This window comes from Cotesia typhae, unplaced genomic scaffold (genome assembly GCF_013202065.1).
Source record: "Cotesia typhae breed Kobodo isofemale line unplaced genomic scaffold, CoteBio_Ctyphae scaffold_13, whole genome shotgun sequence".
Classification (NCBI taxonomy): Eukaryota; Metazoa; Arthropoda; class Insecta; order Hymenoptera; family Braconidae; genus Cotesia; species Cotesia typhae.
Genome location: NW_027423774.1, coordinates 7,719,429 through 7,732,965, shown reverse-complemented (window position 1 = coordinate 7,732,965; position 13,537 = coordinate 7,719,429). Strand labels below are relative to the sequence as shown.

General features: G+C 28.1%; 1 protein-coding gene across 1 annotated transcript; it reads right to left on the bottom strand.

The window, feature by feature from the left end:
- Positions 1-9,873: 9,873 nt before the first annotated feature.
- Positions 9,874-10,872, bottom strand: LOC141535425 (uncharacterized). The gene has a single exon (XM_074255349.1). It carries the CDS (start codon positions 10,870-10,872, stop codon positions 9,874-9,876), a length of 999 nt encoding a protein of 332 aa, XP_074111450.1.
- Between the last annotated feature and the right edge of the window lie 2,665 nt (positions 10,873-13,537).

The window sequence follows — 13,537 nt, the reverse complement described above, 5'->3', positions numbered from 1 at the left end:
ACCTGTACATTACGTTTACAGTATTCTTTCATTGACACTTAGCTTTTTATTTTTACCATAATTTTATCTACTTATTTTTCCTTTCCCTATAGTAAACCATATAACTGATATTGAAATCCTCGGAGAATTCCTCACCCAAACAGAAGACATTCAAAAAGAAGTAGTTCCAAGTGTTGGTTTACGTCTTCGGTTAAAAAAAAAATATGACGAATATGTACGTTAGATATTTTTCAGAAAGTCAATTATTAATTTATACTAATCTGATTATGTTTATCGAAATATTTTTATAGTTTACATTACGCAATTTCCATAATACTCATTACTGTTAACATTTTACTGCTTAATATTTTCATTAAACTTGACGCTTAAAATTAATATTACACTAAATTCAGCCAACGTTTTTAATTTTTTGATTTTTTTTTCATTTATTAAATTAAAACAAAAAAATTTTTTGAAAAATTCTACTTATGGTTTTTGAAGTTTTTACAAATGAAATTTTTTTATTTTTCTGTAATAATTTTCAATAAAAACAATTCGAACAATTTTCAGATGTCGGCTAACTTAATTCTTATAAAATATATTTCGAATGTAACTAATTATTAATTCTGTTTTCAGATCTCTGGTAGTCAAAATGATCAAAATGCCCCAAGTTGTCAGATGATTCCACTGATTCAAGTATCGTCAAATGATTTTACTGTTGATAATTTAATACCAGTGGAATTTATAAATTCAAAAAGTAATACAACTGTACTAGAAGAAAATTCTGTTTCCAACAGGAAAAAAAAAAAAAGTATCTAAATTTTTTAATTTCGATTTAAGAAAAGTGCTCAGTGATCACCCTATTGGCAAAGAACTTTTGTTAATTGCTAAAAACGAAAAGATTACCTTGGAAGCTCAATGGATCTCATATTTGTGCGAAATTATAGTGATTGATTGTTTAAAGAAAGGCTTAGTCCTTCAGAATGAAGATATTGAGGAATTAGCTGTAAAAATTGTTGAAGTCTTTCCATCGGAGTGCACTCAAACTTTCTACGTTGCTCCAGTGAAAAAAAAAGATTCCTTACGCCAGGTCAGCATTGTCGCCAAAGGAAAACTAACCGATAAACATCGTAATATTTTAACGCTTGTTAGAACTTTACGAAAATTAGGAGATACTTCTAGTGAATAGACTGAATTTGATGAAAATATTGGAAACAATCATCAAAATTCTGCTCTTGATAGTAAGGAATGGTTGAAGCACCACCGAGATGCAGTGAATGTTTTGTTACATTGAAAGACTTCTTATGAACTACGAAGGAGTGAAGTTTTATCAAATAAATATTCTAGTGCAACGGATATATTAAATGACTGGCCGATATTGAAAGAGTCTGTGTGTGCAGATTTAATAAACACTGATTTTGAAAAAGTTTATCCAGATAATCTGATAAATTTAAGTGATTGCTGGAACGAGATTTTTATCAAGCTCGAGAAGACTTTAAATAATAAAATAAATCCGGAGCATCAAGCTCATTTAGAAATTTTGGAGCAGAAGAGTAAAGATGTTCCATTGCTGAGTCGATTTATTCTTCAACTAGAAATCTTCCTTCATTTGTTGACACCAAAATCACGAAAGAGAACAAAAACGTCTCTTTAGCTGCGGAGTTAGATAAAAATATTAAAAATAAAAATACTCTAGAAAGTGTATGTATGCATGTAAAAATACCCGGCGACATCGAGAAAGCTTGTGCTGCGAAAGTATCTTTAAAAGCAACAGCGAAATCTACTATTCAGCCTTACTTGATAGTGGTGGGTCCAAATGTTTTGGATTTAAAAAAAATTTACGTTCAAGTTGATAGCTTCCGTTTTGAGGCTTCAAGCTTCGCTGCTGGATTTGATTTGTTATTTAAATTTTATGTATTGTTCAAACTTGTGTTACGTCGAAAACGCAACTAAAATTTAATTATTTTTATCCTAGCCGTTAGGCTAATAGATAAGGATCTGAAGCTTTATGGGAAGGGGTTGAAGTTATAATATAAGAAAATGAATTCAATTTAATAAATATATTATAAAATTATCATACAAAGATTTGAATTATTAAAACAAACATAAAAATCTTAATTAAGAACTTACTTAAATGTCATTGTTACCGTTTCTTTACATAATTGAAATTTACTTTACTAACAATTGTTTTTTTTTTAATCTGACGCGTGGTTTCATTAAAACTTATAAAAACTTTTTCGATGTTAACACTAGGACGTCAGGACAACGAGAGAGATATTTTTTTGTTGAAAAATCGTAAAGGTGTCGAATTTTAGGGCGTTACTTATTTTTACTAGATGGGAGAAATAATGTCCAATTATTTTTCTATTTCCTTGAGCCCTTGCCCTCTCTCTTAGATTTTTCTATAATGTTGCATGAGTCCCCTCTACTTGGGTCAGAGTACAATATCGCTTCTCCTTTACTCTTATGCTCTATTATACATCTATGTGTTTGTGTATACGTAAGTGCATTTATGCATAGACAAAGACATACATGTGTACTATTTTACATTAAATTATTTACTGTGACCAAATTTTTATATTAAATTAGTTAGATAAAATTAATTTGTGCATAGATTACAAATTTTCATTAGTTTTTAGATCTAAATTTTTCTTTTTTATTTAAGTCGTTATTTTATTCGAAAATAAAAGAAAACATTTATTTATTTTTTTTTGTTTAAACTTAAATTATAGTTATTAAATTTTGTTCCTTAAATTATCAACATATATATATATATATATATATATATATATATATATATATATATATATATATATATATATATATATATATTTTTTTTTTTTCTGTTGATACTAGAATTATCATAACATTCCTTTTATTTTTTTTTCTTTTATCATTATTTACTTTTATTTTATTCATGCTCACGTTTTGAAACATTTCATAAAAAATCGAAGCAACATGCTCAGGTTGTGAAGTGTCGAATTAATATACTATTTACTCTTGCAAAAAAATTACAGTTAGATTTAAGTAATAAATTTATTAATCGTGAAGGGTTTAAAAATATAGTTGAGTTAGAAAAAGTAACTTCTGACAGACTTAATAAGTTTATAATAAATAAGAATAATTTTAAAACTTTTGAATCCGTAAAAATTAATAAGATTCTGTACAAGCCTTTGTATGCTTTTCATCTATCAAATAATCTTGAAAATAATCCGGTATTTGGTATTATAATTTCGATTATCTCAAATTATCAAACTATTTATTTTTCTTATAGAAAATGTGTAACTGTTGGACTAAACTCTCATATAAAAGCATATCAATTAATACTACCAACAGCAAATGATCCAGAATTTCTTATTCAAATAAGTTTCGAGCAATTTATAAAACCATTAAAAACCCACGTATTATCGAATGGTTTTTATGTTATTTCTCAGCGAAGTTTAATTTAAACTTCATTAAATTAGGTATCATTTACAGAAATGTAAATTGTTTTTTTGTCTTTATGAATTTTCTTCTTTAATAAAATTGACAATTTTACATAATAATGGTTTTCATTATTTACTTCTATATATATATATATATATATATATATATATATATATATATATATATATATATATATATATATATATATATATATATATATATATATATATATATATACATACTTTTACCATTTAACATTTAATATTTATTCATTAATATTTCATAAATTATCTGCTTAACGTGTTATAAAGTAACTTAATTTTCTCAATGTATATATATATTCATGTATATTTAATTATTAACTATTAAAAAATGATTGTTTAATATTAAAAATTATTTCTTGACTAGAAAGAAATGATTTATTAACTATTAAGAAATCATTTCATAAATAATAAGAAATATTTCTTAAATATTAAGAAATGATGTTTAAGAAATGATTTCTTTGTATTTAAGAAATATTTTTTAAATACTGTTAATTAAGAAATGATTTCTTAAATACAAAGAAATCTTTTTAAATGCTAAGAAATCCTTCTATCAGTGTAAGGATGTAAAAATTCTAGTGTCACAGTGGAATGAGTGTAAAGATAAAGACAAAGGTAATCATATTGTTAATCATTCCATTTTGTTTCTCAAACTGGGTATTAATTTAAAATCTTAATTTTTTAATATAGACATAAGAAGTGCTATAACCTTCAGGCTCCTGGTATTATTATTACCAAATCCGTCAACAATTACATCTCCAAACGGATCTTGGTATCCTCGCAAGGATGAAGTTCAACATTACTTTCTATTACATGCAAAGGTAAGAACTGTTAGTTTTAACGGTAAATATTCACTAATCATTTCTTTGATACCAAAATAATACTATACATTAGGGTGGGTCAAAAAAATCGAATAATTTATTTTTGATTTTATACTCTGAAAAATAGGTTCGTAGACACCTAAAAAGAATTCTCTCCAAGTATAAGCTCTTAATTATAACGGGAAGGTCCTCCGCTTTGCGGGTTTCTATTTTTTTCGAATAATCAGATAAAAAAATTTATATCTCGCTTCCAACTGCTTGGAAAAATATTCCGTGGCATAGATTTTGTGAGAAATTGAATGCTTTACAAAAAGGTCTCTTATGACTTTTTCAAAAACTCAACCGATTAAAAGATATTCATAGTTGAAGTTTGGCTATTTTAAGGAAAATATTCGTTTTTATTATGAATTTTATAAGTCGATGAAAAAAATTATTTCGGATTGCGGAACTCATGATTTTGTAGGAAATTTACTGCTCTACAAAAATGGTCTCTTATGATTTTTTGATTAAGTGAAGCCGTTACGAGATATTCATCGTCAAACATTAACGAATATCAATATTTCCAGTTTTTGATCAATAATTCGATAAATTTTAATTTAAACTATGAGTTTCAGGAAAATTTACATAAATTTGAGTTTCGATCGATAAAGAAATGTTATAATAAGTTAGATAAAGAATTATTGGAATTATCATTGATTTTCCTTGGAGAAATGCCTCAAGAAAAGATTTCTTTCAAACGTCCTGGTGCTGTTCATCATGCTAGATGGATGGCTAAGGCCATTTATAGTTTGAAAATGTATCTATTCAGAGATGAATTCAAACTCTCTCAGAAAGAATTGCATGGTCTTCGTCATTTCTGTATTTTTATAGTCACATTGTATTTAAGCTTGGTTTTCATCAACTTCTGCAACAACTGCTGCTTATCATGACTTGCAGTTTATGAAAAATTTATTGAGTACAAACATATCAATCCTTTGATTTCTTCAGCTACGTGTGAAAAAATGATTTCGCACTTATGGTATTTGAGCGATGAACTTGCCATTTTATCACTGTTTGACGATGGCGTTCCATTAGAAGTAAAAAAAGTATTGTTGAAGCTGTTAATACTCGTGAAGGTACAGATTCTAAAGCTAAAAGATTTGTAATTGCTAAAAAAGATTTGAATTCATTGGCGCAGAGAACTCTGAGTGACTTTGTGTCTAAAAAGTCATTAAATCTTTTCAAAATCTTCGATCTACCGTATGACTTTCTTGATGTCGATGTTGAATTATGGCCTACTAATGAGAGTTATCTCGAAAATAAAGAATACTTTCAACAACTAAAAGTTGTCAATGATTCAGCAGAGCGAGCTGTTGCATTAGTCAGTGAATATAATCAATGCTTGACAAAAAATGAAGAACAATTCCAGTACTTATTGCAAGTTGTCAAAGAACATCAAAAACATTCCCAAATTGTAATAAAAGAAATTATTTATAGTAATAGCGTACTGTTATGTTAAAAATATAGACAATTATATTGCAATTGATAATTCAATAAAAAATTTATCTATAAAAAAGTTAAATACTCGTTGTTTCTCACTTGATTCAATACTTTTCATATTAAATTTGACAAAGAAATATGTCATTCACTTCAAATTAAACTAATCATTGGCTATATGTCGAAAAAAATGCTCTAATTTCTTGTTTTAATGCAATCAAACAAGCTCAAGACTGAAAACAATATTAAAAAAATTGTTTATAACATTTCTTTATCGATCGAAACTCAAATTTATGTAAATTTTCCTGAAACTCATAGTTTAAATTAAAATTTATCGAATTATTGATCAAAAACTGGAAATATTGATATTCGTTAATGTTTGACGATGAATATCTCGTAAGGGCTTCACTTAATCAAAAAATCATAAGAGACCATTTTTGTAGAGCAGTAAATTTCCTACAAAATCATGAGTTCCGCAATCCGAAATAATTTTTTTCATCGACTTATAAAATTCATAATAAAAACGAATATTTTCCTTAAAATAGCCAAACTTCAACTATGAATATCTTTTAATCGGTTGAGTTTTTGAAAAAGTCATAAGAGACCTTTTTGTAAAGCATTCAATTTCTCACAAAATCTATGCCACGGAATATTTTTCCAAGCAGTTGGAAGCGAGATATAAATTTTTTTATCTGATTATTCGAAAAAATAGAAACCCGCAAAGCGGAGGACCTTCCCGTTATAATTAAGAGCTTATACTTGGAGAGAATTCTTTTTAGGTGTCTACGAACCTATTTTTCAGAGTATAAAATCAAAAATAAATTATTCGATTTTTTTGACCCACCCTACTATACATAAATACTCAAAATATACATTTAACTATAAAAACTTGAAGTAAAATATCTCATTATGTGCTATTTTACACTTTATGTTACTTGAGTATTTATTTGTTTTTAGTATTAATTGATTTCTACTTATAACAAATAAACAATGAATAAATTATGTTTCAGGATGAAAATGATCTATGTGTGAAACTTGTTGAACGTAAAAATAAATTATTGAAGTATGGTTTAACAGAACAGCCTCTGCCAGTGATAATTGGAACAGAATTAACAACAATTATTAAAAGGCTTGTAATCATAAACGATATTCGATACGAAGCCAATTCGAACATCGAATGTATTGATTACTGCTTCAAAAGTTTTTTCGCGCTTCAACTTGAATACTCCAAAGAATCTTCGTACCCGTGGTTATTTTTACAAAAAGCCATATACAAAATAGATTCCGAAGATTCAGGAACCATTCCAGCTCTTGACACTTTCATTAGAGACTTAAATTTAGGTTAATATTAATGGTCTGAATATTTTTATTTTAACAATGTCCTCCAACAATGTGTCAAAAAATACTTTAGATTGTAATAGTACTGTAATCAATAACTTAAACCATTCACAATTATTTGACTTTACTCGTAAAAACTTAATTGAGTCAATATTCCAACTTCATAGTTCAAAAAATATATCATGGAACTAAATACAAAATTTTTTCGAAATTATGAATAACATAGTTGGTTCTGAGTTTCAAATGATTGAAAAAAGCCTCGAAAATAGTTATCAAAATAATCGTAACGGCAAAGTAGTAGTTTCAGATATTAAAAATCTTTTTAAAACAATCAATAACGTCTTTGGTAGTTTTTCAACTGATCATAATCGATTTCAAATTTTAGAAGAAAGTGGCTTTTATTTTGCTCCGATAGAATTCTTCATAGGTTACAGAAGTCAAACGACTCTGAAACGTTGTTCTGATGGTAGCATCAAAATAAATAAGCAGACTGCTACTGGATATCTGTATCCACTGAGAAATATTTTTAAAAAAGTATTCGAATTACCTAATGTATTTAACACAGTTTTGGATTATGTTAATCAGTTAAAAAATGAACCAGCACTTTCTAACTTTATACAAAGTAATTTATGGAAACATAAAATAAAAACTTCCGTTCCAAGTACGTTTTACCTCTTTTTTTTATTCAGCGATGATTACGAAGTAGGTAATGGTCTTGGTAGTCATGCTGGACAACACAAATTAGCAGGGACATATGTATCTATACCATGCTTACCACCATATTATCAATGTCTAAACTCGATATTTCATGCTGTTATTTATAGATCAAAAGATAGACAGGAATTTGGTAACCATGCAGTATATAGAACATTAATTGAAGAACTAAAATTTATTGAAACATATGGCATTGAACTTGATTTACCTCAAGGAAAAATAAAAATTTATTTTAAGCTAGGCTTAATATTAGGCGACAATTTAGGTCTTCACTCGTTATTAGGATTTGTTGAAAATTTTAATGCGAACTATTGCTGCAGGTTTTGTAAAATGACTAAATTACAACGATCTCTCTCAACCATCGAAGACAAATCGTTATTACGTACACATACTAATTATGAATATGACTTAAATATGAACAATATTAATTTGACTGGAATAAAAAAAAAATGCATCTTTAAATCACTGCCTGGCTATCACGTCACAGAAAATTTTGCCGTAGACATGATGCATGATCTGTTAAAAGGTGTTTTTCATTTTGACCTAATTGCGATAATAAATTACTACATTAACAAATTAAAATTATTTCCTCTAACCGAATTGTCAAGCCGCATGAAAGCGTATGACTACGGAATCTTAGAAACTAAAAACAGACCTCCTGAGATTTTACCTGCTCATTTACAAATTGATAATTTAAAAATGTCAGCGGGAGAATTATTAACTTTTATTCGTCATTTCGGTATAATTGTGGGTGATTTAATTCCTAAAGATGATATAGTTTGGCGAGTGTATTTAAACTTGCGACAAATACTCGACATTGTTTCCAGTAGATTTATTCAAAAAGACTGTAAAAGTATATTGGATAATTTGGTTACTGAACACCATTTATTAGCTCGACGGGTATTAAAACGGCAATTAAAATTTAAAGATCATATTCTCTTACACTATGGGTCTGTGCTTGCTGCATCGGGTCCTATTAATAATACTTCGTGTATACGTTTTGAGGCAAAGCATCAAGAATCAAAGCTAGATGCCAATATTTTTCATTCAAAAGTTAATGTATGCCAGACTCTATCAAAAAAACATCAAATGAAACTCGCTTATCAATTATATTCAAATACATTGTTTTCATCATTACTAACGACTGGTCCCACTTATAAGCAAATACTAAAAAATTTTAATCTTACTTTTGATTGTTCTTTTAAGAAATATCATTTATTATATAACTACATATAATTACATGTAATTTATATATAACTATATGTCATTACATGCATTTGTTTTTAATATTTGATCGAGGTAAATTTTAAAGTATTTTAATTTTAAATTATTAAAATTTAACCAATTAAATAATTGTCTTCGAATAAATTAATTTATTAATAGTTAATAAATCTTTTAATCAGTGTATATTGATAATTAATAATTTACAAACGAAATAAAAAATTTTGTTCATTACGCATTGATCGTGTATACGATTTGCATTACTTGTAGTTGTTAAAAACCCTGATATTCAAGTAATTCTCATCGGTAAACTGGTAAAGAATTAGTCTTTCAAGCGTCAGGTCCCAGATTCGATTCCCGAGCGTAATAGTTGTTTTTTATTTGATTCCACTCTGGCTTTAGTCTGGGTTCACTCTGGTTTCATGCTGGAAAATAGGCACAAAATCACTCTGGAACCATCATGATTCCATAACGTTTCCAGAATTTTTTCAGACTGATTTCAGAATGATTTGAAAGTCGCAAGGGGTATAAATAAGTATACAACTCCCATGCCGGATCATCTGGTGGAACTAAATCTCCAACTAAAATCCCAAAATAAGCAACCAAACACGACATCTCTGCAGCTGTAATAATCATATGTTCATTTTGAATATGATTTTCGCTGATCGAAGAAATTTTATTACCACAATCAATATCCGAATAATCGAAAAATTTTAATCTATTATTTAAATTTTCTAGAGTAAAATATTTTTGTTTAATACAATGTTTTATAATTTTTGCCATGTCATATCTACAGACTCCTAAGTACAAATCATGCATAATGTCAATGGTCAAATTGCTAATATTATGAAAGAATTCTATTTCATTAAAAACACAACTGTTTTTACACCATAATGATGATCTAACAAATCCAATTCGTAGTTTTGTTTAGTTCTTAACAGACATCTATTTTCTACGGTTAGTTTTCGTGCTTCATTTTTAGATGCTCGGCAGAACCGGCAGTAATAGTCACTAATAAAACATTCATTAAAGCCAAGAAGACTATTTAAAGCTAAATTATCACCTAATAAACCAATTAATACAAAATAAATAGTGTGATTTTCACCATCAACTTCAATTGTTATACCTTTTTTTGCTAAATGATTAAATTCGGTTTTTATTTCGGCAAAACACCGTTCAGCTCCGAACTCCTTGTAATCGGAATTGTATATTAATTGGGCTAAAAGAATATTATCAGTAGCTGATGCAAACTTAGGTGGTAATGACGCGATTGAACAATATAAACCTCCAACTTTATGGATTCCAGCTGCCGATGAAAGAGGATTGTTTATTTCAAAATCATCATAGTACAAATAGAGTGGTACAACTGTTTTTCCAGTAAATATTTGAGAAATATTTTTCCATATTGTACCTTGGAATAAACTAGTATAAACTCCTCCAATATCGTTTGTAGCAGATTCATTGCTGATAAAATTCCTCACAACTTTAAAAACGTTCGGCAATTCCAAAAATTTCTTCAGTGTTGCACGTAATGGTATCATTTGTCCATAGCAAGATTTTTTTGTGAAAACAACGGTGTTTCCGACTGTTTTATTGTCATCTATCTCGCCAATTTTGAATTGTTGTGGAGCAATATAATTATCAGAAGCTTTCAATTGCTGTATAGATTTCCAAGTTGACTGAAAATTATCAAAAATATCGCTTTCAAAACAAACTTCTATGAAATCATGGTACTCGACTGGTATTTCTTTCTTTAAATTTTTCAAGATAGCTGCCGATACTCCAGTCATTAACTGCTTAAAATCATTAATCATGTCTTGAGCCATACTTTGAGTAATGGCAGGATAGCCATACATTTTATTGACAAATTTAAAAACATCGTCTTTAATATTACGTTGCGGACTATTCATTTTTTTTTTGATATTATTAAAATAAAAATAAATAATAAATGTATAATATAAATATAATATAAATGATAAATATTTTTAACATGTAACTTTTTTCATTTGCTTATTAATTTTACTTTTGGTTAAGGTTCAATTTATTTAAAATAGTGAACATTGATGGTATGGGCACATCAGAGTCCGTTCGTATTTTATAAATACCACACTGTATGAAATACCAAAAGTGTTGAGTTTCAACAGGATAAGCAAGTGTTATGTCGGACTCAACGTCCGACATTGTTATTTTATAACAAATAGAATTTAATTATTCATAAATAATTTTATGTTCTTACAACTAATTACATACATTTATTTTATTTTTAAAATCTTGTTATCTTCAAATTTATCAATAGCATTTTCAAAAGAAACTTATTTGAAAAATTCAGTTTTAGTTGGGCCTGACCATACTAAGGGATTTGAGCCTGAACAAATACCCTAATGGAATTTTAAACTTTGTCGAGATCCGAAATAGAAGTTTTCGATAACAAAATAAATGTATCTATAAACAATAGTTTAAATAAAATAAAAGTAAATAATGATAAAAGAAAAAAAAATAAAAGGAATGTTATGATAATTCTAGTATCAACAGAAAAAAAAAAATATATATATATATATATATATATATATATGTTGATAATTTAAGGAACAAAATTTAATAACTATAATTTAAGTTTAAACAAAAAAAAAATAAATAAATGTTTTCTTTTATTTTCGAATAAAATAACGACTTAAATAAAAAGAAAAATTTAGATCTAAAAAACTAATGAAAATTTGTAATCTATGCACAAATTAATTTTATCTAACTAATTTAATATAAAAATTTGGTCACAGTAAATAATTAAATGTAAAATAGTACACATGTATGTCTTTGTCTATGCATAAATGCACTTACGTATACACAAACACATAGATGTATAATAGAGCATAAGAGTAAAGGAGAAGCGATATTGTACTCTGACCCAAGTAGAGGGGACTCATGCAACATTATAGAAAAATCTAAGAGAGAGGGCAAGGGCTCAAGGAAATAGAAAAACAATTGGACATTATTTCTCCCATCTAGTAAAAATAAGTAACGCCCTAAAATTCGACACCTTTACGATTTTTCAACAGAAAAATATCTCTCTCGTTGTCCTGACGTCCTAGTGTTAACATCGAAAAAGTTTTTATAAGTTTTAATGAAACCACGCGTCAGATTAAAAAAAAAAAAACAATTGTTAGTAAAGTAAATTTCAATTATGTAAAGAAACGGTAACAATGACATTTAAGTAAGTTCTTAATTAAGATTTTTATGTTTGTTTTAATAATTCAAATCTTTGTATGATAATTTTATAATATATTTATTAAATTGAATTCATTTTCTTATATTATAACTTCAACCCCTTCCCATAAAGCTTCAGATCCTTATCTATTAGCCTAACGGCTAGGATAAAAATAATTAAATTTTAGTTGCGTTTTCGACGTAACACAAGTTTGAACAATACATAAAATTTAAATAACAAATCAAATCCAGCAGCGAAGCTTGAAGCCTCAAAACGGAAGCTATCAACTTGAACGTAAATTTTTTTTAAATCCAAAACATTTGGACCCACCACTATCAAGTAAGGCTGAATAGTAGATTTCGCTGTTGCTTTTAAAGATACTTTCGCAGCACAAGCTTTCTCGATGTCGCCGGGTATTTTTACATTGTAACAGGGTAAATTACCCTAAATCGATAAATCACCTGAGATCGATAATTAGTCGACTCAGCACTGGCGCGCCCCGATCTTCCGGGTCTCCCGTGTAGTAATTAAGAGGGGAGTGGAATGGGTAAGTATTCGGTAGTTGGAGGGTGATAGAATCAGAAGAGGTTTGATAGTCAGCCGCACCGGTCACCACTACGGAATTAACAGGAATATACCAAATTTCAAGACATACCCGGAGTGAAGGATAAGGAAAAGGGAATTTACAACCTGCACCTGGAAGACTCACCACGGCACATAATATTCGTGAAAGGAGTAAAACGATTACCCAGGTACATTATTCATTCCGTGGGTGGAAGATAGACCGCGGTTCATACTCGGTCTATCATTCCTCTTCTTTTCTTTATTAAAATTTAATAAATTAATTGTGGAACATTTGCTAGTTTTTAGATTGAGTGATTTTTATGGGGGTTTATACCCGAGGATCACTTAATCGACCTTGCGGGGGAAAGTTTTAATATCTGGAAGTTTTCAGTTAATTAATTGACATCTGAAGGTTTGTTAAATTTATTTTCACAATATTTAACTTGAAAAATTGATTGATTTTTGTCATTGAAAATAATCGACGGGTTTTTATTCGTGGAATTTCCGTCAAGCGTCAATTTTGTGTGTCGCATAAATTCCAATACCCAAGGTCAAACAAGACTTATCCAGCGAATGTTCTAGCAAATAAAAAATTGACTGTTTCGACTCGTGTCGAATTTTTGTAACTGACAACCGAGAGATTATTATTAAGATTATTTTATTGAGAATTAATTATTAAGATTGTGATATTTAGAATTTATTATTGAAAACAAGATAGCTCGGGAAATTATTAAGATTATTTTGTTGAAAATTAA

Coding starts and splice junctions, on each gene's coding strand:
- LOC141535425 (XM_074255349.1), bottom strand. CDS start 10,872: ATGTATGGCTATCCTGCCATTACTCAAAGTATGGCTCAAGACATGATT.